Source organism: Notamacropus eugenii, chromosome 3 (genome assembly GCF_028372415.1).
Source record: "Notamacropus eugenii isolate mMacEug1 chromosome 3, mMacEug1.pri_v2, whole genome shotgun sequence".
Classification (NCBI taxonomy): domain Eukaryota; kingdom Metazoa; phylum Chordata; class Mammalia; order Diprotodontia; family Macropodidae; genus Notamacropus; species Notamacropus eugenii.
In genome coordinates, this window is record NC_092874.1 from 328,026,729 (window position 1) to 328,054,366 (window position 27,638).

At 37.5% G+C, this 27,638-nt stretch overlaps 1 protein-coding gene across 9 annotated transcripts in view; it reads right to left on the minus strand.

Moving 5' to 3' along the window:
* Positions 1 to 27,638, minus strand: part of ERCC6L2 (ERCC excision repair 6 like 2) — a 375,244-nt gene that overhangs the window by 112,633 nt on the left and 234,973 nt on the right. For all 9 annotated transcript variants that reach the window (XM_072596905.1, XM_072596904.1, XM_072596899.1 and 6 more), the window contains 5 exons: positions 25,353 to 25,498; positions 18,554 to 18,649; positions 16,193 to 16,292; positions 8,239 to 8,391; positions 1,752 to 1,832 (listed from right to left, as the gene is read on the minus strand). In XM_072596905.1, the coding sequence (XP_072453006.1) occupies positions 1,752 to 1,832; positions 8,239 to 8,391; positions 16,193 to 16,292; positions 18,554 to 18,649; positions 25,353 to 25,498 (576 nt within the window). The remainder of the gene's footprint in view (positions 1 to 1,751; positions 1,833 to 8,238; positions 8,392 to 16,192; positions 16,293 to 18,553; positions 18,650 to 25,352; positions 25,499 to 27,638) is intronic.

Here is a 27,638-nt window from a genome sequence, read left to right on the forward strand (position 1 = left end):
GGAAGAGGGTCCTCCCCTCTTCCGCTCCCATCCTCTTGCTGTACGATCCTTGCCCCTTGGGAGGAGGAGGATTCCTCTCTCCTGAGGAAGAATTCACCCTGCACATGTAACTAAGACCCCTGAATAAAGCCTAACCCTTGTTCGACTCTGGAAAGTCTCTTCTCTCAACACGTTTATCCGGCTGATCTCCGAAGACCTGCGACAGGTAAGAAAGGCTCGGGTAGCTCGTCGGCCTCTAGGCCGAACAATAATATATGTGAATGTTGATGAAAAACTTTCATTTGCCTAACAAATCAAGATTTTGGAAGAAGAAATTTTAAAAATGCATTACTCCAGCCTAATCTTTTAGCATTTTAGATGAAAGAGCACTTAAATTAAGACACAATTATTTGTAGGGAAAATTCATAGCAGAGGGACCAACTCTTCAGGATATGGAAGTCAAAGATCTCAATCTAAAGAGCTGGAAATAAATGATATTCAGAGATTAACACAGTTTGGAAGAAATTTCAGCCAAGCTTCCAAGCATCAAATACTCATAAATTACAACAGCTCACAAGACAAAACAATCAAAACACGAATAGTGATGGAAATTTGGTTAAAAACAAGAATAAGATCCATAGACTCCTCCTGGCCAGATACTAGGAAGTAAGTTCTGCAACAAATTTAAATCCAAAATGTTATCAATATCTTTGGTAAGGCTTTCAGTCAGTGGTAAAGCATTCCTTACTGATAGAAGAATTAAAGATATTTTCTGCACCAGAAAACTTTCAAGAGTCTAATATTTATATAGAGCCATGGAGAGAGAATCAGAAGGAACCTAAGAGGCCATCTCCTCTAATCTCCTCATTTTGGAATTAAGAAAATTGGGGACAAAGGAGATTAGGTGACTTGTTAAAAGCAACATCGTTTCTCAGTGTCAGATCTGAAGGATTTGAACCCAGGTCCTGTAACTTTAACACTCTTTCTACTCTGCCATGTTCTTACTGTTACTACCTAATTAGGCTTCTATAAACATCTGTGTTTCACAGGATGTAGGCAATACATAGTACCCATCCCAAACATCAATCCATTTATAAACATCAATTTGCTGTGAATTACAAACAGAAATTTTTTTGCACAGCACTTGGAAACATTATGCATTTTAATTTCATTTAAACTTTAAGGATAAATTATCATTCCTACATGAATATCCTAGTAATGGGGATGATAATTTTCTACCAAAGCACTATCACTGGATCAAAATAATTACTTTTATATTTGAGACTCAAAGCAAAAAACAATGGTTTGGTTCAGAGACAGTATTGGTTTGATTTCACTTTTTGAAAATATACATTGGCTTCCAATTTGAACCAATTCACTAGATTTTTTTTTTTAATTTTGTATCAATTGTATTTCATTAAAAAAGGATCTTCAGGTTTGGTAGTGATTCAAATAAGCAGAGTTCAAAATTTTATTTGAAGTTCACCATTTGATTCAAAGTCCTACTATAAATATATTTAGCTCAAAGTTGTTCAAATATTTGCTAAAAATTTAAAAATGGAAAGTTGGTGTTAATGACAAAGTCTTACTAAAGTTTTTGTGACAATATTTCTCTGATTTTTTTCTGGAATGAACCTCAAACAGTATTTTTATTTTCTCACCAATATGAAAGATTTTTCTTGGCACACATAAACATAAAAGAAAGGAAAAAAGAAAAATCTCCAGCCACATACGTTTATGTATTCTGGGGCACAAACCCAAAGAATACTCACCATTTCTAATTTGTGTGCTGGAGGTCCTTCTTTCAACCATGTAGTGGCTGTCATGACCCCTGCTTCCACTTGGCCTTCCCTCTACAACAGCAACAAAAGAGAATGCAAATCACTTAGAGAAAGCTATGCAAACTATGCAATAAAAACAACCAGATCAACAAGAGAACTCAGACTTAAGGCAGAGAAACTCAGTAAATCTGCCTTTTCCCTCAATATTCTTCTTCAGTTTGCAAATTACATTGCAAACATATAGTGTTACCAGACACTTTAAACTTAGTTATTTAGTAAATAACTTAGTAAAATAGTCATAGTTTTCATTTAACACTAAAAGCATCATGGAATTATCCAAGTGAAACATATTAACATACAGCCATGTATAATAAACAGTTACACATAATTTAAAAGGTAATATAATTTAACACCTGTGCATAAGACAAGTACTATGCCTACAAGAATCTTAAATAATTATAAGCAATACTTGAACAGCAGACTTGGGGAATTGATCAGCTAACCTGAAATCCTAATTATCACTAAAAGGTCCACAGGGCAGGTGGGCCATGCTAGGCAAAACAGTTGGACACCTTGTGAAATAAGCAGGAGGCAACATGTGCCATGCAATTTGAACAACTGCCATCACCACCTCCTTTCAGACCCTGATAGAGATCACCCAGGACCCTGAACCCAAGAGCCCTGGGAATAGCAGGGCTTACAGTCCAGTGCCCACAGCCACTATCCTTTCAGCCTGGTAACCACTTCTGCAAGTGCTAGAGACATAATCTATTCAAAACCCAGAAAAGAAAATTCTTGTCACCAAAGTCCTCATCACTGTCAAAGGATTTAACATCAGAAACCGCTATGATTCCATCAGAAGCAATGACATCAAAAAAGAAGTGTTACTGTCTGCTTTGCCACTGTACCAAAGAACCATCTGACTTGCACGTGAAACCTTCCATACATATCTTGCATTCCCCATCAGAACGTGAGCTCCTTCCTTGTAGGAACTGTCTCAATTTGTATTCACAATGCTGTGCACTTAGTAAGAGTTTAGTAAATGCGTTATTCATTCCTTCATTCATTGTCAGATTTAGGATAGAATCAAGAGAAACAGAACTGGAAAAGGCCAGAGAGCAGGGGTTTATTTATTTATTTGTTTTTTGTATCATAGACTACTTCTGCAAACTGGTGAAGCCTATTGACCCCTCCAGAATAATGCTTTTAAATGCCTAAAATAAAATATGTAGTACTGCAAAGGAAAATAATTATACCAAACTACATTTATCAAAAAAAAAAAAAAATTAAACCCAGAAGATCTGTGTTCAAATCCCAGTTCTTCCACTTATTTTCTGTGACTCTTGGGTAAGTGGCTTAACCTCTCTGGGCCTTAGTTTCCTCCTCTGTAAAAGAAGATGGCCTCTAAGATTTGCATCTAATTATAAACTGATAACTTTATAATCCTTTGAACATAATCCATACCCGTCAACTTACTCATGAAGTGAAAGCCAGAGAGTTTAAGTGACTTACCTAAGGTCACACAGCTAGTAAGCAGCAGAGGCAGTATTCAAAATTAAGCATTTAGTCTAAACATGACCGTGAATAATAATGTTTTAGAGGCTGTGATCTATTGCCATGGTATTGAAGAATCTAGAGTGTCAAAAAAAAAAATCTATATTGTCAATTTCATGCCAGTATGTGGCACAAGAGCAGGACTTTGGTGGCTGAGTTGTTTATGTTACCACTGGTGATAATTTATTTGGTGGCTTCCTTGTTCTGCGTCTCACAAGTTTGAACCAAAAAGGAGGTGAACTTCTCATGAAATAATAAGCAAGGAACAAAAGTTTGAGGGCTTCATTGGTACACTGATAAGGTCAAAAGGCCTACAGAAAGTCTCTAGTAAACTGGAGAGATCTCCTATTGAAAATTGATGGAAGAATATGAACATTATTCACAGAGGATGAGGAATTACAGATGAGTTGCAAACTCGATTGATGGAGTAAGTATCTATATTGACGAAATTTTGGATAGTTTGAAGGACTAGATAACATAGAATTAGGCAAAAAATAACTGAAAATAAATTACTTTTTAATTAGAACCACTGCATCAAAATAACCTCAATGTTACTACATCAAAGCTAAGTCAATTGATCAACCACTAGCATTTATTAAAGTGCCAACTATGTGTGAGGCACTAGGCTTAGTGCTGGAGACGTAGAACAAGGAGTGAAAACAATACCTGCTTGTCACAGCTTACGCTGTAATGGGGGAGATGAGAAGTACTCATATAAACATATACAAAATAAATGTAATGGAGATAAATAAAAACATTTAAAGTAGGGCAATAGAAGCTAGTGATTAGGAAAGCCTTCATGAAGAAGATGGTGCTTGAGCTATGTTTTAAAGGAAGAGAAGGACTCTATAAGGCAGAGGCATGTAGAAGTACCTTCCTGGCATCGGGGACAGTCATTGCAAAAACACACAGATGAAGACGAAATATTGTGGCTACCAACTGGATAGAAGGCCAGTTTGGCTGGATTATAGATTGTGGGAGGTGGAGCAATATAGGATGAGTTTGGAAAGACAAGTTGGGGCCAGTTGTAAAAAAAATCTAGGTTTTAAAAATCTAACAGAGGAGGTTATATTTGACACTAGAAGCAATAGGAAGCCACTAGAGTTGATAATGATTTGATATATTTCGATAAATAGATGGATAGATATAAAGACAGATATATCTTTACATCTATAGCTGTGAGTCATCTGAAAAGAAATGTTAGTTAAACCCAAGAGAACAGATGAAGTTACCAATAAAGAAAATGTAGACGGTAACGGAGAGAGCATTCAGGAATACTCACAGTTAAGAGGTGTGGTACCAATAAGGAACCATCACAAAAGGAGTAATCACACAAGTAAGAGGAAAACCAGGAGAAATTAGCGTCAGAAAAACCCAGAGAAGCGAGTATCAAGGAGAGAAGATGATCGACAATGTCAAATGTAGCAGATAGGTAAAGATGGATGAGGACTGAGACAAAAACATCAGATTTGGCAATTAACACATCAGTGGTAATTTTGGAGAGTGGTTCCAATGGAGATTAGGGTGGGAAATAGGCTGCAAAGGGCTGAAGAGGGAGTGGGAAGAAAGGAAGTGGCTATAACCTCTAAGTTTCCAAACTAGGGCAATTTCTCAGAAAAAATAATTAGCTGCTACTCAGGTTCCTAGTTTATCAAATCTATTTCCTTTCCCTTTTTAGAGGAGAGGAAATGGAGCTAAAGAGCACATACAGGTTCCTCGAGGAACCTGGAAGCAAAAAGGGAAAGTGATACAGGCTAAGTGCCTGAGGGGTTGGCAGAGTCTGGTAAAGTTTCGTGATTTGTTTTATTTTTTAACTTAGAGAATACAGGAGACAGGTATGTTTGAAGGCCATAGGGAAAGAGTCAATATTCAAAAAGAAGCTGGAGACTTGGGTGGGGAAGAGGGGAGATTACTGATGATGTGATCTGCTGGAGATCAAGTGTCTATGGAGAAGGGTTGAAGAAAGACCACCTCTATGTCAGGGGGAAAGGAGGTGAGAGTAGGAAATTATGTCACAGGGTTTTGAGATGAAGAGGAGGAGAGAAGGGGGAGTTCATATGGAATGACTTCAATTTTTCAGTAAAGTATGTGGCAAGTAAAATTCAAGAAATGAGAAGAAGGAGGTGTGACAGACTTCAAAGAAGAGGGAAGAAAAGGTTTGTAATAGCTTCCACACGGAGTGGAACAACAACAAATCAGAGTGGGATAAAAGGATTGTGTCACAGTAGAGAAGATTAAGTAGATGTTCAAAAACATGATTTTGCAATGCATGCATTGCAAATTCTGGCTTCCACCAGTTTCATTCAGTAGCTCATGGGTAAAAACAGAGGATGTAGATGCTGAGAGTAATCTAGGGCTAAGGTTGGAGAAGAGATTTGTATCAGTAAGCACGCCAACATACACAGGGAAGCCTGCTGTCACAAGTTATTTGATCTGTTTTTCTGAAAGTTTTGAGGGGTAAACAATCTCCAATCAATCCAAACAATCAAGCACATATATCATTCACTTAGTTCAGGAAATCAACAGACAGCACTTCCAAACTGTCTGACATAAGCAATACATATATCACAAATCAACAGACAGGTTCAACTGTCTGACCATAAGTTGCCAGAGAGGGAAGCACCAACATCTGGGTTTTTAAAGCCTGGGGACTGCTTAGCAGCTTCTCAGAGTCTCCTCTGGCACACAAATCTTCTTCTAAAAAAGGAAGCCCCAAAGCAAAACCTCACCTGCAGAGTATTTATACCTTTTTTAGAGCCAGAGGACATCCCAACCCTGGAGAAGCAGTGCCTCATTAACAAAAGGGATGGGCCTTCCTACAAATCTTCCCTAATCAAACTCCCTTTAATGGGCAGGTCCATTAATGGGTGGAGAAGATCTTTAATCTCATTAACAATACAAATACATATGATGTTCCTAGTTAAAGAAACTCTTGTTGACTCAGTTGATAAAGGAAAGATTCAATCAGAGGAACAAGCTTATAGTAAAACAAAAATAGCAAAAGATCCTACTTTGCTTAGCCTTAAAAGATTAAGCAGGGATCAGACAAGGGGAGAAGAGAGTCAAGGAAGTCAAAATATTAGTTTGAGAGAGAAAGTAGTCAGAGCAGCAGCAATGCTTTGAAAATCCAGTGAAGGGATTGACAGTCACAATGAAGAAGAGTGAGGCATAGGGAGAGGTGGGATGATAAAAGACTGATCTGATAGGGGAATATCAGATTTCGTAGTTAGGGAAGTAGAAAACTTGTAGGTAATAGTAAAGAACTAATGTGTAAATTATCCCTATGTGTGTCTTATGTAAACTGAAGGAGTAGGTCATAGAAGCAGAGGAATTGGGAAGTTCGGGAGCTTGAGAGAACATCAAAGTAAATAATGAATCACCCTTTTATGAAGACAGGAAAGGAAGAGGGTGAGCCAGATGCTAAACTCCCTGTGAAAAGAGGGAGAATGACTTGGGGGTCAGCATCCTATAGCCACCATAATTTAGACTGGGTGTAAAATTTTTATTGAGTGGACCTCAAAAGAGCAAATGTTGCTGAGAGATAAAAGCATAATATTTTAAAATAGGCTTGGAATAAGCAAAATGATTAAAAAATGTATTGTCCCAGTTCTCCTTGATCATTCTGGTCCTACAATATTTTGTATACCATTTGGATCATTTTAAGGTACGTATCCTATCTCTTTAATGAGACTATAGGTTTAATGATTGCAAAAACTTTTAAACTCTTAGTGTCTGGCACAGTGCCTAGTAAAAAGCAGGCAAAAATAAATATTTTGACCAATTATAATGATAAATTAAATGAAGGATTTGCCAACCACAAGTTGTGTGACACTGGGCAAGTCTACCTTTCTGGGTCTTAGCTCCCTCATTTGTAAAGAAAGGGGATTAGACAAGAGGCTATTTAAAGCTATAGTGGGGCAGCTAGATGGTGCAATGGACAGAGCACCAGAGCAGGAGTCAGAAGGACCTGAGTTCAAATCTCCCCTCAGACATTTGACATTCACTAACTGTATGACCTTGGGCAAGTCACTTATCCCCAACTGCCTCCTCATCGGTCACCTCCAGTCATCCTGATGAATATCTGGTCACTAGATTCACATGGCTCTGGAGGAAAAGGGAGGCTGTTGACCTGCACAGCCCTCCCTCGCTCAAAACAAAGTCAAGTGCAAGTTATGTCATCATTTCTCTGATGGCATGATCTTCTTCAGCAATGAAGGATGAACACACACATTTAAGGCTGTAACCAACTAACTATAAACATTCTATGAGTCTACAATGTATTTTGTCCTTCTCGATATCTATTATATAATACTTAAGTCAAAGAACTTAAATTTCTTGTGTAATGAAAAATTTTAAGACTTCTTTGGAAAGATACAAAAACGTTCCATTTAAAGAACAAGAAACATCTGTGTGCTGAAGATGAACATGACTGGAAGAGTCTAAAAAGTAGTGTGGAATTTTTATTGGGAAGAGCAAACAAAAATCTCCATGACACATGAGACAGCATCTCAGGGAGTATTCAGTAACTTTTAATCAAAACACATTTTATATTTTTGTTTATTTGCGGAGGACATTTTTCTTTTCTGAAATTTCAGCAGCTGTTTCCAAAATAATATACCTCCCTTTGTCAATGTGGAAATGGCTTTGATGGGAAAAGGAGTCACATGTTCAGGCCTGTGTGTAGCTGGGGGGAGAAGAAGGGGTAGAAAGCTGTTTAAAGGCAAAAGACTTCATTTTTCAAAAGTTTGATGGTAGCCCTCTAAAAACATAAATTCTAAGTCTTGTGACATGTATTTGCAAAAAAACCTGTAATTTCCTCAAGATGTACAAAGGCATATTCATCTATATTTCATAGTGCACAAATGGGGGAAAAACCAAATTATTGCTTAAAACTTCAATGAAAAGGCCAAAAGAAATTTCATACCTCCAGAATATCCCTCGTAAGACAGGACCCTTGAGATCTCAGTTTGAATAGGTTGTGGATCCCGAAGAGTTCTCCTTGATGTTCTTTTGAGCCTTGAACTGCTTCAAAATACCGCTTGGCATTTTCACTCCCAACCACGACACAGTGCAGTTGCTAAAACAGAAAAACACACAATATTTCAGAAGGGTTTGATCCAACAACATGTCAGAATTTCCTGGCATTATCAGCATATACACAGTTTTAGGTGGAGTAGACATAAACTCCTTAGGGAGGAAATTTTGTTTTAACTTCCCTGGAAGTTGTTGCCATTGTGGGGAAATAATCATCTGATTAGCTTTATTGAAGACCAAATGAAAAACAACTTTATACTTTTGATCTGTTTTCCATCTATTACCTGCAAAATTAAGTGAATATTGTCTCATTTTTTTTACATGAAAAGAGCACATTTCTATGCATTTTTATCCTGTGTAGTAGTTCTAGAGAAATGCTATAAGTACCACTAAAAATTGATAGAATTAGTTTGTACCTCATCAAATTATAAGCTTGAATTGATGATGAGATAACTATGATAAGAAATAATGATCATGATGGCTCTGAGAACTATAAGCAAAGCCCAATTCTTCTCCTGAAAACAAAGCATATTTGAAATATGGGTAACTTTTTAACTTCAATATTGCTGTTCGATTGTTTTACAGCTGTGTCAGACTCTTCATGATTCCTTTTAGGGTTTTCTTGGTACAGATACTGGAGTGGTTTGCCTTTTCCTTCTCCAGCTCATTTTACAAATGAGAAAACCAAGGCAAACAGGGTGAAGTGACTTTCCCAGGGGTGCACAGCTAGTGTCTGAGGCCAGATTCAGATGAGCCTTCCTGACTCCAGGTCCAGTTCTCTATCCGCTGCACCACCTAGTTGCACCTAACTTCAATATAATTCCTTGGAAACCCAAAGAAATACATATTGTTCTTCATGTGGAAGAGGACCGTGTTAATAGCCAGTCAAGGAATTTACTAAACATCTCTAATGTACTGAAAGCTATATACTAAATGCTATGTGAACAGCTATGTGACAAAACTAAGCAAAGTGCACTGGAGTCTTTTCGACAGTATGAATCTGCCAGATTTAGGTCTGTCAGCATGGCTATGAAAAAAAAACAGTAAAATGGCTTTATTTTATTGGTGATAAGGAATTGGCAAGAGAAGATGCCAGTATTAACACAATCAATTACACCATTTGGAAAAGGATTAGTCCTAATAAATTGCTCTGGAAAGTCAAGCTTATTCCTTGTCAGTTCAATTGTTAAATTTTTTGAGGTTAAGCTGCAAAGTCTAGAGACTACAAGTGTGTACCCTCAAAATACCAAACTCCTCTGTGCATTTTTACCTCATCCGTTGTTACTAGTGGCTTCATTAGACACTTCTACTCTCCTATTCCAGACGAAGAAGGAAATCTTGTGCCCAAAACAAGTTCTGAATTTTCAAGGGCAAAATTCCATCAGCAAAGTCCAATTATAAAATTTATATTGTGACATTTTTTGACTAAATTTTCAAACTGAAAACCAGGCTGACAATAGCTAATATAATAATATTAGGAACCAAATGGACAACAAGAGTAAAATAGTAATTGGAAAGGGGGTAATCTTCGGGTATATAATTTGTTCTTGGCATTAGACAATACTAAATGTGTCCACAAAAGACCTACGAAAAAGAAAGAGTAAATTAGGCAATGGAAAGCATGCTCACAATGGCAAGGATTAGAAAAGATACTAGAGTAAACATTAGAAACCCGAATTATCCTTTAGTATTATACTCACTGGTCTCCTCTAAACATCTTAATGGTTAACTTAGTTAAGAAGTTATATGGGAATACTGGGAGACACTGAAGTCAGATGTATCCTAAAAAGCCTATTTCCCCTTACCATTCCCAAAAACATAAATGAACCTCCAAATGCAGACAAAAAAACCCAAAAAAGCCCAAGAAACAAAACAAAACAAAAACGAGAGATGGAAGAAGAATATTTAAAGAAAATACTTTCTTACAGAAAAAGAAAAACAACCCCAAACTGAAGACCAGTTCAATGGGCAAAAAGGAAATGACTGAAAACATTATGAAGCAATCCCACAAAGGGAATATAGGACAGGGGAAATCAGAGTCTATAAGATGGAGCTGTGCACGTGGCTATTAATTTCCAATAGGAGGGAGGCAATAGTCTGAGCCATCAAAGAGAATTCTGTAGAAAGCCACAGGTTCAAAGAGGGATTGGCATGATATTAAGTTATAAGAAAAAAAGCAAGAAATGGGATCAAGGCTTCAAGTCTCCCATTATAAAACACTTCCTCCTGTACCTGACTGCTTCTGCTGAGAATTAATACTCCTGGTAATAAATTTTTGAGTATCTCAGAAAGAAAAAGTAGATCAAAAAGAGGAGGAATGAAAATAACACTTCTTGAAAACAGGCATTACAAATTAATGTCACTGGAATAGAAGAATAGATAAAGTGGAAAGGAGTGGGAGACTGAGGATTAGGGACCTTACAGGCTTATCTATACTAAGAAAGGCAAGAGTAGGAAAATACAAGAAAGATAAAGAAGAACAGTAAAAGTAAACTTTTAAGGGAGTGAGTTGGAGGAGACCAAGTCAAAATGATGCAACATAACAAACTACAGAGACTAAAAGCTAACTTAAGGGAAACAGAAAACATGTACATGCACATCTGCCTGTGCAACAGAAGAAAACACAAACCTAACAGTTATAACTCCAAGTATGGATGGATTAAATTGCCCTCCCAAAAATAAAGAGAAGGGAGAAATGAACTTTTGAAAAGCTTGCTACATAAAAGAATCACATTTAAAACACAAATACATACAGAGTGCAAATGAAACAAATTTAATATGCTTTAGGCAACTCTAAAGTTTCAAACACTGATACAACAAAAATTAAGGTCAAAAGAGAAAATATGTTATACTGAAAGCTATCAAAGGTAATAAAAATAGCAATAAATATAAATGCATCAAATGGCATGGTGGCAAAGATTTTAAAACAAAGCTACTTGAACTGCAAAAAGAAATGATAGTAATAGTCAAGAGTATGTTGTTCTCTTATAACTGGATAAGGGCAAGAGAAAGATTAAAAAGTTCAATTAATACATTTAATCCTCAATATTCATGTGTTTAACTTTTGTAACATCAAGCATTTGTAAGGTTTCATTCGTAACCTCATCTTCACTTTTGCATTGGCAACCACATATATTCAAGGCTATGTGCCTAAGAGGAAAAAAATGACAGGCACATTGCACACAAGTTTGTGGACTGGCTGGTATCCTACCAGAGGATTCACTGGTCTTGTTCACTCGACTGATGTAAAGAGCTCTCCATGCATTCATTGTCTAGTTCACATTTGCCTTTCAAACTTGAGTTCTGGCTTGCAATTATGCACCCAAAGCATAGTGCAAGTCCTTTGGACTCTAAGCCCAAGTGTGCAAAGTCAGTGACATGGCTTAGTGAGGAAATTGTTTGGATGAAGAGGTGATGGACTCAAGAAGCAGAATGAGACATATATTTTCAAAAACAGCCAGTGTGAGAATGTTTTATTGACTTTGCCTATTTGTTAAAAGAGTTCTGGTTTTATTTTTTTTCAATTTTGGGGAAAATAGGATTAGGATTAAGATTTCTTGCCTCTTTCCCTTCCAAAAAAAAGAAAGAAAAATAAAAGAGGAATATTGACCTTTTTTTAAAGTATGTCAAGGAACAGAAAGCCAGAGAAAATGGGAAAATTTTGAAACTGAAATGTCAAAGTTATCATGCAAAATGAAAAGGAGCTATATGTAACAGAAATTTTCAGTTTCATATATATTTTTCTTTCGCTGTTCTACTTTGAATATGAAAATGCATGGTTAATTTAGTGTCTAAGTTCAGAATGTAACATTTTTTAAAAGATATCTGTAATGGTATTAAAGATTTAACTTTTTCTCAAAGATCCACTGATCTTTAAAGTTAAAATTATATCATTACCATATATGTTATATATACTATAACTAACATAGTACATATAATAGACATATAAAATGGATATATTAACATGTATATTACAGTAATATAATAAATATATAAAATGAATATTATATAATAATGGACCAGCTCCTCCAAATTTGCCTCAGTGGCATAAAAAGCTAAGGAATTTCTTAGCGAAGCAAAATAAAATTGATGCCCTAAAAATGCTCTCAGACAAGAATGTGAAATGACACTGTTTTGAGGAAAGAACAAAATATAAGGAGTCAAGAAATCTGGTGCTAACTCTTCTAGTGGTGGCAAAGAACTGAAAAATAAGGAGATGTTCATCAATTGGAAAATGGTTGAACAAGCTGTGATATATAATTGTAATGGAGTACAACTGTGTTGTGAAAAATGGTGGAGGATGATTTCGGAAAAAAATGGGAAGATTTATATGAGCTAACGTTTGCATTTGTGAAGTGAGCAGACCTAGAAGAACCCAGTACATACTAATAGCAATTATGTAATGAAATTCAACTGTGAAAAGCTGAGCCGCAACAACTGCACAGGACTCATAACCAAAAATGCCATCCATCTCCAGAGAAAGAACGAATGCACTCTGAGTGGAAAATAAAGCATATTTTTTTCACTTTATTTCTCTTCCTACTCTAACATACAATAACTTTGTAATGGGAGACTGGTCAGTAAGACATTAGTCCTAGAAGCATTTGTATTTAGTGTACCGCTTCAAGAAATGCTTGATGCACTGGGATGAAGGGACCTTGTCCTCCAATTCAAATCATGCACAAGTGTTTTGGTATCTTACCATTTTCCAGTCTGATGAAGAAATGGCCTGTTAAATTGGCTTTAGGGGGGCGGAGCCAAGATGGCGGAGTAGAAAGACGCACATACACATAGCTCCAAACCCACAACCCACAGAACGGCTAGAGGGAACCAACTCAAGGTGAATTCTGCACCCAGAGGCCACGGAATATTGGAGCGAGGGAGATTTTTGTTCCGGAGAGACCTGCAAACCTCTCGCAGGGGGTCCTTCGCCTGTGGACGGGGCGCCGGGACTGGGAGCTGAGTGCAGCCCGGCAGCGGCCGCGACACCGTGAGGAAAAGAGCTAAGCGGGCTACGGGGACAGGATATCCTGCGGCGGCACAAGCCCCTCCACCCACAGGTGACGAGGGTCAGTGAGAGAGTCTCTTTGGCGGGTTGAGAGGGGAGTGGGGTACCCCCATGGCTTGGGCCCCCCCGGGAGATAGAAGCTGAGAGGCGGCTGCAGACAGGGGCTCCCCAAGCGGGCTGGAGCCTGGATTCATTGTGGAAGGTCTGTGCATAAACCCCCTGAGGGAACTGAGCCTGAGAGGCAGTCCTGCCCCGACCTGACCATCTGAACTTAATTCTCACACTGAATAGCAGCCCTGCCCCCGCCAAAAGCCCTAAGGCGGGAAACAGCATTTGAATCTCAGTCCCCAAATGCTGGCTGGGAGGACCAGGAGGCGAGGTGGGTGTGAGGAGAATATTCAGAGGTCAAGCCACTGGCTGGGGAGAATGCCCAGAAAAGGGAAAAGAAATAAAACTATTGAAGGGTACTTTCTCGGAGAAAAGACACTTCCTCCCTTCCTTTCTGACGAGGAAGAAGAATGCTTACCATCAGGCAAAGACACAGGAATCAAGGATTCTGTGTCCCAGCCCACCCAATGGGCTCAGGCCATGGAAGAGCTCAAAAAGAATTTTGAAAATCAAGTTAGAGAGGTGGAGGAAAAACTGGGAAGAGAAATGAGAGGGACAAAAGAGAAGCATGAAAAGCAGATCAGCTCCCTGCTAAAGGAGAACCAAAAAAATGTTGAAGAAATTAACACCTTGAAAACTAGCCTAACTCAATTGGCAAAAGAGGTTCAAAAGGCCAATGAGGAGAAGAATGCTTTCAAAAACAGAATTAGCCAAATGGAAAAGGAGATTCAAAAGCTCACTGAAGAAAATAGATCTTTCAAAACTGGAATGGCACAGATGGACGCTAAGGACTTTATGAGAAAGACAGATATCTCAGAACATACTGCGCAGATTCGAAAAATGGAAGATAATGTGAACTATCTTATTGGAAAAACAACTGACCTGGAAAATAGAATCAGGAGAGACAATGTAAAAATTCTGGGACTACCTGAAAACCATGATCAAAAGAAGAGCCTAGACATCATCTTCCATGAAATTATCAAGGAAAACTGCCCTGAGATTCTAGAACCAGAGGGCAAAATAAATATTCAAGGAATCCGCAGAACACCGCATGAAAGAGATCCAAAAAGAGAAACTCCTAGGAGCATTGTGGCCAAATTCCAGAATTCCCAGGTGAAAGAGAAAATATTGCAAGCAGCTAGAAAGAAACAATTCAAGTATTGTGGAAATACAATCAGGATAACACAAGATCTAGCTCCCTCTACATTAAGGGATCGAAGGGAATGGAATAGGATATTCCGGAAGTCAAAGCAACTAGGACTAAAACCAAGAATCACCTACCCAGCAAAACTGAGTATAATACTTCAGGAGAAAAAATGGTCTTTCAATGAAATAGAGGATTTTCAAATTTTCTTGATGAAAAGACCAGAGCTGGAAAGAAAATTTGACTTTCTAACACAAGAATGAAGAGAACCATGAAAAGGTGAACAGCAAAGAGAAGTCATAAGGGACTTACTAAAGTTGAACTGTTTACATTCCTACATGGAAAGACAATATTTGTAACTCTTGAAACATTTCAGTATCTGGGTACTGGGTGGGAGTACACACACACACACACATGCACACACGCACACATACATAGAGACAGAGTGCACAGAGTGAATTGAAGAGGATGGGATCATATCTTAAAAAAAAAAATGAAATCAAGCAGTGAGAGAGAAATATTGGGAGGAGAAAGGGAGAAGTTGAATGGGGCAAATTATCTCTCATAAAAGAGGCAAGCAAAAGACTTATTAGTGGAGGGCTAAAGAGGGGAGGCAAGAGAAAAACATGAGGTCTATCTCATCACATTCCACTAAAGGAAAGAATAAAATGCACACTCATTTTGATAGGAAAACCTATCTCATAATACAGGAGAGTGGGGGACAGGGGCACAAGCAGGGTGGGGGGGAGGATGGAGGGGAGGGCATGGGGAGGAGAATGCAATACGAGGTCGACACTCATGGGGAGGGAAAGGATCATAAGAGAATAGAAGTAATGGGGGACAGGATAGGATGGAGGGAAATATAGTTAGTCCCATACAACACAACTAGTATGGAAATCATTTGCAAAACTACACAGATTTGGCCTATATTGAATTGCTTGTCTTCCAAGGGGAAGGGGTGGAGAGGGAGGGAGCTAAAGAAGTTGGAACTCAAAGTGTTAGGATCAAATGTAATGTTCTTACCACTGGGAAATAAGAAATACAGGTTAAGGGGTCAAGAAAGCTATCTGGCCCTACAGGACAAAAGAGAAGACGGAGACAAGGGCAGGGAGGGAGGATAGAGGAGAGAGCAGATTGGTCACAGGGGCAATTAGAATGCTTGGGTTTGGGGGGGGGGGATAAAAGGGGAGAAAATTTGTAACCCAAAATTTTGTGAAAATAAATGTTAAAAGTTAAAAAAAAAACAAATAAAATAAAATAAATTGGCTTTAATTGGCTTCTGAACTGGAACTGCACAAGGATACAAAAGGTTTCAATAATTTAACCTTATTCTTTCCCCTTCCTAACTTCTAAAGTTTACCTCTAAAACCCAGGGATGGAAAGTAGGATGTAGCCTGACCTGTTAATCTGTGTATACATTCTGAAAGTAGTTCTTAGATTTGACTACAAACTCAATCTGTACTTTTATGTGCAAATTTTATATTACAACTAAAATAATAAAATGTTTCCTATTCCTATATAAATCTTCTCTGCTAAAAGGCAGTTTCTTCTAAATCATCAGACAAAAGAAAATTCAAATTTTACCTGCTTATACACCTGACGTAAATATATGATCTCTTCCACAGTTCCTAAGGATATCAGCCTAAACACTCTGACATCTCGGCACTGCCCAATCCTATATGCTCTGTAAAAAAACAAATACAAAAACAAAAACAAATTAACTGAAAGAACTTTCTGTGTTGGGAAGCAATATAGTTCTACAGTAGTCTAAAAACTCAAAATCTTGTTTTACTTTTAAACTGTCATCACCATTTCTGAAAGTGTCCCTGCACTTCCACTACCCGAGAAGCCATCACTTAAAACAATGAGTGAAAAAGGGAAAATAAAAAACCATCCAGAAAAATGAATCATTATCAACTGAGCCCAACGTTATAATCAATGTTCTATACCCACAGATCCCTCTCTTCTGCAAAGAATGAAGGAAAATGCTGTTTTGCCTACTGTCCTCTTGAGGCCCAAGCTTAATAAATTAATTTTTTAGTATGTCTTTAGTTTATGTTTTAGTATGTCATTTAGTATGCCTTTACTTTGTTCCAGGCATTATGCTAGGAACTGGAAATACAAAAACTAAAAGCCCTCAAAGAGCTTACAGTCTTACAAAGTGAAGATGATACCTATCAGGGAGTAATTCACAAGGATAGTAAGCAGAGGCATATGGCAATGGATTGCCATGTCCCTTCTAGGAAACGGTGTCAAGTACACACTAATGGTGCAGTTGACAGAGGCAGAAAGGAGGATGGAGAAGGAGGAGTATACATGGCAAGAAGATGGCCAGAAAGCAGCTATTTGGCAAGTCTGGACTGAACTATTCTGTTCTTTGTAATTTTATAATGCTTCAGTTTTAATTGTTTTGTGATTATTCTCTCCATTTACAGCATTGTCGTCATTGTGTATATTGTTTTTCTGGCTATGCTTACTTCATTTTGTATCACGGAAGTCTTTTTCATGTTTCTTTCTCTGTCTTCATCATGCCTGTCATTTCTTAGGGTATGATAATATTCCATTACATTCATGTACCATAATGCTTCTGGCCATTCCCCAAACAAAGGGCATCTACTTTGTTTCCAGGTCTTTGCTACTACAAAAAGCTGCCGTGAATATTTTTTTATGTATGGAGCCTTTCTTTTTTGTCAATGACCTATCTCTTTGGGTATAACCCTAGAAGTCATGTCATTTCTTTTCTTAAATAATAACCTTGATTTTCCTTAGGAGCTACAGAATGGTAGAGAGCTAGAAGTGCTTTTTCTCTCAAATATAATGACATTTTGCCCCTTGGATCTGCATTCAGCCCTACAACTAAAACCTATTAACATTAACAAGTCAAATGTTTCAGTAGTTGTTAAACACACAAGCTATGGAATGTTTGGTGTGAAAAGTGGTGCAAATATTGACTGCCCAGTTTATAAAACTGGGAAAGAGCCTGATCTTAATCCATTTTTTTCTACCTCTGCCATATTTTTCACTACTTTTTTGTTTACTTGACTCAAATCAACCTCTTATGTCTAACTTTCTTCTCTGCATTTCCTGGATAGTAGTAGAAGCTATTGCCTAAAATTAGTAAAATTGGCTTGAGGAAAATCATAAGAGGAGCAAGGTAGCTAAGTGGTAAGCTTAGCGTATGTCCTTATTTCCAGTCGTTTCCTAAGATGACCCCTACCCCAAAACATTATTCGTTAATCAATTTAATCTGCCTTAAAAGCTCCAAAGTATTTTAATATACAATTTTCTATACACTGCATACTATAAAAAAGAACCAAAAAAAAAAAACCAAAAAGAGCTTCCTGTACAAAGTCTGATGAGGCCAGCTACATTTTTCATCAATAATCTTTATATAGTTTAAGAAGCATTTAAACCTCACATCCAAAGAAAGGACATCTTAATAATTCTGGAATTCTGTTCAATCACACTAGGAATGGTTCTACACTTTAGAAAAAATGGTCAATACACTTCAATGAACTCCAAAGCTATATTTCAAAATAATATTTAAAGGATTATAAATGTTCACGCTGTAAAAATTTTTTTCCTCTAACTCCCTCATTCTGCAGATAATGAAATAATGGCTGTGGGAGACTGAATGATTTGTCCCTGTTCACAATGCTCATCAGCAACAGAGCCTGGAAACTTTTCTTAAGAACAGAAACAGATGCTTAAAAATGTATGCAGTATTTAAAGCACTTAACAATTACAAATAAGAATAAATGATATTTTAAAAGACCTAAATATTCTTAAATAAGACTTCCTTCTCTATTTTTTCATCCCTTGCCTCAACCTATCATTAGTACATTTGAATCAACCTTTAAATTTCATGATAAAATATAATTTTCAAGAATTCCACATGACAAGCAGTATCTATAAATCACTTTAAATAGCAGCAAGAACACATACCTGTCAATGGCTTGAAGATCATTGGCTGGATTCCAGGTGGGATCAAAGATGACAACAACATTTGCACCAATGAAATTGAGGCCAAGTCCACCAGCCCTTGAAGAAAAATGGAAAAGATGAAATTAAGAAAGTTTTTTAGGAATTCCACTTCCTCAAAAAAATAAAAGGACAATACTTAAACACAATTCATTAAGTTCTCAGCTGAAGAATTAACTTTGCTATACTTCTACTTTCAAAAAACCAAATGCTATACTAACATAAAGGAGCAAGAGTATTTTTTACACACTAACCAAAATGTGATGAGACAGGAATATTTACCACATTTCTAGAATTACTTTTTCCCACTGGCACAGAATATTCCCCAAAAAGTTGACAGCCAAGTCAAGTAGGTTCTCTTCCTGTTGTCTTTTAGACCTTTAAGTATTATTTTTTAAATGTTTTACAACAGAATTTTTTAAACTGTCTGCATAATGAAGCTAAACAAATAAAACACATTTTGTAAGCACAATCAATAAAAGTGCTTTTTAAAAAAAGTGTGCAAAGAAATATTCTTTTCAAATCGTTTTAATCTTTCAAACAGATTAAATTTTCAAATGTAAATAATACAAAAACGCAAAACTCAGATCCCAAACAAGTACTATGAGAAAATACGAAGAGCAAGTGATCACTTTCAGCTTGGAGGTGAACGAGGAAGAAAATAAGGGAGCACATTATAAATGGTTTTAGGGGTGCAGAAATCTCATACTCAAACATCAATCACATTCTACTACTCTAACTTAGCATATGAACTCTATAGGGCTAAACTCTGTGTTAATCAGACAAAAATGGGTTCCTGTAGCCAAATCAGGGAGGGATAAAATAGACAAAAAGAACTATAGATGAGTGTGTCACTAACGAATATTTTGGAAAATTTTAAAATAAAAGATAATTGTAGAAAACATAGCAATGTACAGAAAATCATTCTCCATGACCAAGTTGTCTTGACACCAAAGCTAGAGGGATGGTTCAGCATTAGGGAAACAAACAGAATAATTACTCATAAAACAACAAGAAAAGCATAATTATTTCAACAATTATAGTAGGAAACAAAACCTTCCACAAACCCCATAGAAATAATTTCTCTTCTAATAAAATCAACAGTTACAAAAGGAAAAACATAGGCAGAAAAGGTGCAGCAAAATAGGGTTATGTTGGAGCGTAAAAACCCCTGGGGGCATTGAAGAGCTGAGTCTTACCTCAGCCCTGGGAGGAGGCTCTGGCCAAGCTGTTCTCACAGTGAATGGCGGCCCTGCCCATCCAGCTTATCTGAAAACTAGGCCCCAGTGCTGACTTAGCGAATCTGGAGGCCAAGTGGCTGAGGAGAGGTAAATGCTAAGATTCTGGGCATAAAAATCCCTCTCTGCATCCAGACCAGTACACGCTTGATCATGCCACCTCAGAGGAACTGAGATCTCACAGATTCCCAGAGTATACCCTACTCTTGACAAAGGACCCAAAAGTCAAGTAACTGGTTGGGAAATATCCAAAAAAGGGAAAAAAAACAAGACCACAGAAGGTTACTTTCTTGGTGAACAGATATCTCCTCCCATCCTTTCAGATGAGGAACAACAATGCTTACCATCAGGGAAAGACATAGAAGTCAAGGCTTCTGTATCCCAAACATCCAAGATAAATATTCAGTGGGCTCAGGCCATGGAAGAGCTCAAAAAGAATTTTTAAAATCAAGTGAGAGAGGTGGAGGAAAAACTGGGAAGAGAAATGAGAGAGATGCAGGTAAAGCATGAAAAGCAGGTCAGCACCCTGCTAAAGGAGATCCCAAAAAATGCTGAAGAAAATAACACCTTGAAAAATAGGTTAACTCAATTGACAAAAGAGGTTCAAAAAGCCAATGAGGAGAAGAATGCTTTCAAAAGCAGAATTAGCCAAATGGAAAAGGAGGTTCAAAAGCTTACTGAAGAAAATAGTTCTTTCAAAATTAGAATGAAGCAGATGGAGGCTAATGACTTTATGAGAAACCAAGAAATCACAAAACAAAACCAAAAGAATGAAAAAATGGAAGATAATGTGAAATATCTCCTTGGAAAAACAACTGACCTGGAAAATAGAATCAGGAGAGACAATTTAAAAATTATGGGACTACCTGAAAGCCATGATCAAAAAAAGACCCTAGACATCATCTTTCATGAAATTATCAAGGAAAACTGCCCTGAGATTCTAGAGCCAGAGGGCAAAATAGTATTCAAGGAATCCACTAATCACCTCCTGAAAGAGATCCAAAAAGAGAAACTCCTAGGAACATTGTGGCCAAATTCCCGAGTTCCCTGGTCAAGGAGAAAGTATTGCAAGCAGCTAGAAAGAAACAATTCAAGTATTGTGGAAATACAATCAGGATAACACAAGATCTAGCAGCTTCTACATTAAGGGATCGAAGGGCATGGAATAGGATATTCCAGAAGTCAAAGGAACTAGGACTAAAACCAAGAATCACCTACACAGCAAAACTGAGTATAATACTTCAGGGGAAAAATTGGTCTTTCAATGAAATAGAGGACTTTCAAGCATTCTTGATGAAAAGACCAGAGCTGAAAAGAAAATTTGACTTTCAAACACAAGAATGAAGAGAAGCATGAAAAGGTAAACAACAAAGAGAAATCATAAGGGACTTACTAAAGTTGAACTGTTTACATTCCTACATGGAAAGAAACTTTGTAACTCTTGAAACTTTTTTTCAGTATCTGGGTAGTTAGTCCGATTACACACACACACACACACACACACACACACAGCACAGCACAGAGTGAATGGAAGAGGATGAGATCATATCTTAAAAAAATGAAATTAAGGGGTGAGAGAAATATATTGGGAGGAGAAAGGGAGAAATGGAATGGGGCAAATTATCTCTCATAAAAGAGGCAAGCAAAAGACTTTTTAGTGGAGGGAAAAAGAGGGGAGGTGAGAGAAAAACATGAAGTTTACTCTCATCACATTCCACTAAAGGAAGGAATAAAATGCACACTCATTTTGGTACGAAAACCTATCTTACAATACAGGAAAGTGGGGGAGAAGGGGATAAGAATGGGGGGGGGGGGATGATGAAAGGGAGGGCAATGGGAGGAGGGAGCAATTTGAAGTCAACACTCTTAGGGAGGGACAGGATCAAAAGAGAGAATAGAAGCAATGGGGGGCAGGATAGGATGGAGAGAAATATAGTTAGTCTTACACAACATGACTATTATGGAAGTCATTTGCAAAACTACACAGATATGGCCTATATTGAATTGCTTGCTTCCCAAAGGGAATGGGTGGGGAGGGAGGGATGAAGAGAAGTTGGAACTCAAAGTTTTAGGAACAACTGTCGAGTACTGTTCTTGCTACTAGGAAATAAGAAATACAGGTAATGGGGTATAAAAAGTTATCTGGCCCTACAGGACAAAAGAGAAGATGGGGACAAGGGAAGGGAGGGAGGATAGAAGAGAGAGCAGATTGGAGATAGGGGCAATTAGAATGCTCAGTGTTTTGGGGTGGGAGGAGGGGACAAATGGGGAGAAAATTTGGAACCCAAAATTTTGTTAAAATGAATGTTAAAAGTTAAATAAATTAATTTAAAAAAATAATAATCAAAAAAGTTCCTAAATGGTTTATATTCCATGACCGAGATATCACTGTTGGGCATGTACCCAAAGAGATTAAAAGATAGTAAAAAAGTCTGACATATGCAAAAACATTCACAGAAATTGTTTTTGTGGCACAGAAAGACGAAGGGAGGAAAGGAGGAATAAAGAGAGGAAGGCCAAGGGCTGGGGAATGAATAAACTGCACTACAGGAATGAAACATTACTATACCATAAGAAACAATGAATATAAAGAATTCTGAGGAAAATGGCAAGATATAAATTGTTGTAGAGTTAAGAAAGTAGAACCAGGAGAAAAATATGCCAGACTACAATCACATAAATACAAACACTAAAAAAGCAGCTGAACTAAGATTAAATAAAATGAACAAACTGGGAAAACAGATGGAGATAAACTCCTTCCCTAAGGAGGAGCGTTGGGGCGCTGGGAGCAGTTTCCTCATCAGCAAAATGAGAATAATAATAGCACTAACCTTCCAGAGTTGTAAAGATCAAATGAGATGGTATTTGTAAAGTGTTTAGCACAGTGCTTGGCACATATTATTAAATAGGAACTTAAGAGATGCTTATTCCTTTCCCCCCAAAAAACATATTTCTATCTATTCTGTTACTTCCAGTTCTGCTGAGCCATTTTTCTTTGTTACAAGAGAGGGTTTCACGAGAGAGGGTGGACATGGATACTGGGAAATCAACAAAAGAAATCAATGAAACATACGAAATAAAGCAGATTGAATAGCAGCAAAGCAGAACACAGAACAGAATCTGCAGGCTCCCCATTATTGCTCCCCCCAATATTCATTTATCTGTACTGGAAATCAGTACTTGGGACCCAGACCATATCTACTGCGTATCACCATATCAGACATCATAAAACCCAAGAGCCTATCCTCTGTGTCTCTAATTTGTCAAAGATCCAAAGGCAGGTAGCACCTTTCAACTGGCTCAGGGTCCAGAATGAGCCATACCCTTCTTGTGACACCACATTAACTCACAGCAACTAAACTTACTCCCACACAATGACTCAATGCTTCCAAAAGATCACACGAATTCACACACTGCCTACTACAGTCCTGAAGCATGACTTAATCACATACTAACTTCACACATTCTGATTTCACTGACAGTAATTTAATACCGCTAACACTTTCTCAAAGTTCCACCACAATGAACCCTATCTACTTCTTCAATGCTGATTTATGTACCAGTTGGAGCACTTATTTAGGCAGAGGTAAATTCATGCTGGCCAATAGATTAAGAACCTGGGTGCGTGGAAGGATGGTGGTGCTCCTGACAGAAATCGGGAAGTTCAGAAAAGGAATAATCACTGAGATGCAATCTTACGTTCTAACCTTTTACGGAAGGGATCATATTAATGTTTCCTCTTAAAATTCCATATCAGAAAAAAAATGGTTTCTTCAGATAAAACTTCTATATTTCTTTTTGCCAGGTAAGAACTACATGGTTCAAAGGATAAGAAGTTGGGCCTGGAGTCAGAAGACCTGAGTTCAAATCTGACCTCAGACTCTTAAGAGCTGTGTGACCCTGGGCAAAGTCACTTGGCCTCTGTTTGGCCTCAGTTTCCTCATCAGCAAAATGAGAATAATAATAGCACTAACCTTCCAGAGTGGTAAAGATCAAATGAGATGGCATTTGTCAAGTGTTTAGCATCGTGCCTGGCACATATTATTAAAAAAGAACTTAACAGATGCTTATTCCCTTCCCCCCAAAAAACATATTTCCCTTTAGCTTAAACTGCCAAGAATCTCAGAGCTAAATTAAATTTTAGTTCAGCCTCAGTAATCAATGTACCCATGGTAACTGACAACATCTGCTTTTCTGCTGCACTTAACACAAATGTGTCCTGTTAATAATTTAAATTTTCCTGTTGCACATATATTTTAATTCTATGAACTGCCTTATATTTGTTACAAAATTTTTGGCAAATGACATTTTAATTTAAATTTAATTTGATCACCATAAGACACACCCCCCTCCCACCCTGACACTCTTCATTAGAGTGTCAGTTTGACATTAGAAATTGTTTCATTCATTGTATCTGTATTCTCAGTGCCCAACTCAATGATTGGAACAGAGTAGGTGCATAATAAATACTTGTTGACTGACTGACTGCTGGAGTTCCAATTCTGGAGGAAGGAGTTGGAGGAGGAGGAAGGGTTACACAAGAAAAATAAAAAGAAGAAAAAAATATAATTAAAGCACAGTGTGTAAAACCTGACAGAAATATACAACCTGACTGTAAACTTTTTTTTAAGTCAGAATCTTGCTTTTGGCCCAAAACCTTTCCAAAATTTATAGAGAATAAGAAAAGTAAAGTAATTCTTTTTGGGTGAGGGCTAAGGAAAAGATTTGGGAAGGCTGCCTGCAATTTCACTAATATGGGTAATCTGAAGGAAGAACTTTCTCAAACTTATAGTCTTAGAGAGTTCCCTGGGGCACGAAGATGCAGCAAGGTGTGGGGGTGCATTGTACACTTAAGAAGACCTGGTTTCAAGTCCTACTTCGGACGTATACTGGTTCTTTGACCTCATGCAAGTCAGAGCAGATTAACGATAAAACTACTAAGCATGAAAACATTAAACACTTACGAGGAAATTTCAAGAAAGGAATAATCAGATCAAATACACTACTAGGACGCATTAACTATACACTAAAATAACTTTGCCTCTGCCTTTTTAAACAGTCAGAGCAAAAATAAATTAAATAAATGAAAGCTGCATAAAAAAGTGAGGTTTATTTTTTATAAAATTTATAGCAAAACAGAGTGGAAACAGTGCTGGACTTGTAATCAAAACAGATCTAAATTCAAGTCTCAGTTCTGATACCTAACAGTTTGCATGACAGTGAGCTCTGTTCCTTAGTTTCCACATCTGTAAAGCTAACATAAAAATACTTCCACTGCCAACCTAACAGGACTGTTTTAAGGAAAGTACTTTGTAAATCTTCAACTACTATCATTAAAACTATAAACTAAAAGATTCTCTGCTACAGTCCATTCTCCTCCATGTACTTGGATTCACCAAAAGAAATTATACAAATTAATGCCACTGGACATAATATTGATCCAGTGACAGATGATTTACAAAGCTTTCCCCACAACATTACAAAATGATTAAGTAAAAACTAAGTTATAAAATTAATTCTCTTACATTGTAGAGACAAGGCAAATGTTAACATCTTGTGAGCTGTTGAATTCTTTCACTATCTTAACCCTTTCCTCTGACTTGGTACTTCCATCAAGTCTTCGGTAATCTAGCCCAGTGGCCATACAATATTGCTCCAGAACATCCAGCAACTGGTTAAAAAAAAAAAAAAAGCAAACAAGAAAATATTAATACGTGTTATAAAAAATATCAACTCATTATATAGAAAATGTTACTAATTGTGACTTAAAAATGAACCTTCCTATAATTATATATTGTATCTTCTTGCACTTAACCAAGACCTGGCTCCTTCCTGATAACACATTTTTCTTAGATATCCTTTCCAGGACTGGTAGCACTTTTGATCACAAAACCCGACTCACATATCATAGTAGAGGGCTGGAATACTCTGCACTCCCAATTTCCACTTCAAAGGTATCCCTTCCAAAATCTACCACCAATAACACCCAGTAACCTCTCTTCCCTTGAGGTTCATTCAATCTATATGTATCACCCAATCATGATGCTAATGAATGTTGCCCACCAACCTCCAGAACAGTCTCCTTCCTTCTTTAATGAGCTAAGTGCCTTGCTCACAATCTTTCTCTCCTCCCCAACTCTTTCCTTCATACTAAGAGACACCAACATATATACTGAAATTCCCTGAAACAGCCAGACCTTCCAATTTCCCAACTTTCACGCCTCCCCTCCCCATTCCACCGTAGTCACACATAGACAGTCATACTCTCGAACTTGCCATCACCCACAAATATACCATTTCTATGTTATTGAATTCTGAAATGCCCTTTCCAGATCAGTCTGCTGTCATTCCACCTGCGTCTCTGCCTTGGAACATCAAAATCTGTCCTTCCTTTTAGGTGTGACCTCTACTCCCTCTGCAGCCCTTGACAATGATGATCATCCTCTTCTTTTCTCTAGGTCTTAGTGACACCACTTAGGTTTACCTCCTATCTATCTAACTACTCCTCAGTGTTCTTAACTTGATCTTTGTCTTCTAGGTCATATCTGCTACCTCTGGGTGTCCCACAGGGCTCTGTCCTGGGCCTTCTCTTTTTCCCTCTATACTGTTTCACCTAGTGATCTCGACACTTCTCATCAATTCAATTATCTCTCTGCTGAAGATTCTCAATTCTATTTATCCAGTCCTAACCTCCAGTTTCACACCTACAGATGTCTGTTGTATTTTTTAAACTGGATATACTATCGACACGTCCAAAACGGAACTCTCTTTTCTCCCCAAAGCCTCCCTGCTCTCTGACCTTCCTTGTCACCGTGAATGGGACCACTAATCTAGACACAATCAAGGTCATTGTCAACTTCTTACTCCCACTTCCCCCATATCCAGTCCTTTATAACCTGACTCCCTCCTACCTTTCCAGTCATCTCACACTTTACGTAAGATCCAATGACACCACCCTCCTCATTGTTCCTGTGGCTAGAATTCTCTCCCTTCTCATCTATGCCTCCTGACTTTCTTCAAGTCTCAGCTAAAATCTCCTCTCATTTCAATGAGCCTTCCTTGGTTCCTCTTAATTCTAGTGTTTTTCCCATGAGATTATCTCCAAGTTATCTGGCATATATCTTGCTCGCATACAGTTGTTTGAAAGTTGTCTCCTCCCTTAGACTGTGAGTTCCTGGAAGGCAGTCACTGATTTTTTCTTTCTTTGCACTCTTGGAACATAGCACAATGTCTGGCCTATAGTAGGTGTTTAATAATTAGTAGCTGACTGATTTTTTTTTCCATTTTCATTCTTTCATTTTCAAATGTTAATTATTTTGTAAATTTTTGAAATACAAAGAAACCAAAGGAATTCCATTTAAAAACTATGAGTAATTAACTGCTACTTACTTAAATATTCCTAATTATGTTTGCTATGCTATAGAATGCTATTCTAGCCTTTGATCATTGACTTGGTCAACTGATAATTATTTGCTAAGTACAAACAATGAGTAAAGCACTGTCAGAGACTTTCATAATATAGAGCCTTTAAAAATAGCCTTTACAGGGGAAAAGTATATATAGATATGCATATATAAATATATAGATAGATAGATAGATATTTAGATAGACATAGATATATCTTTGAGTTTAAACTCTGATGATGCCTTTGGTGTACTGAAGATTCAAATCTCTTTTTTAAATACTATGCTGCCTACCTAATTACCACTTTCAATGGTGTACAGAAAAGAAAACGTGGCTACCAGCTGTGGCTGTCATCTTTTTTAGGCCTCAGGAGTCACTGCTGAGGTTGGCCATGAATACAAATCATA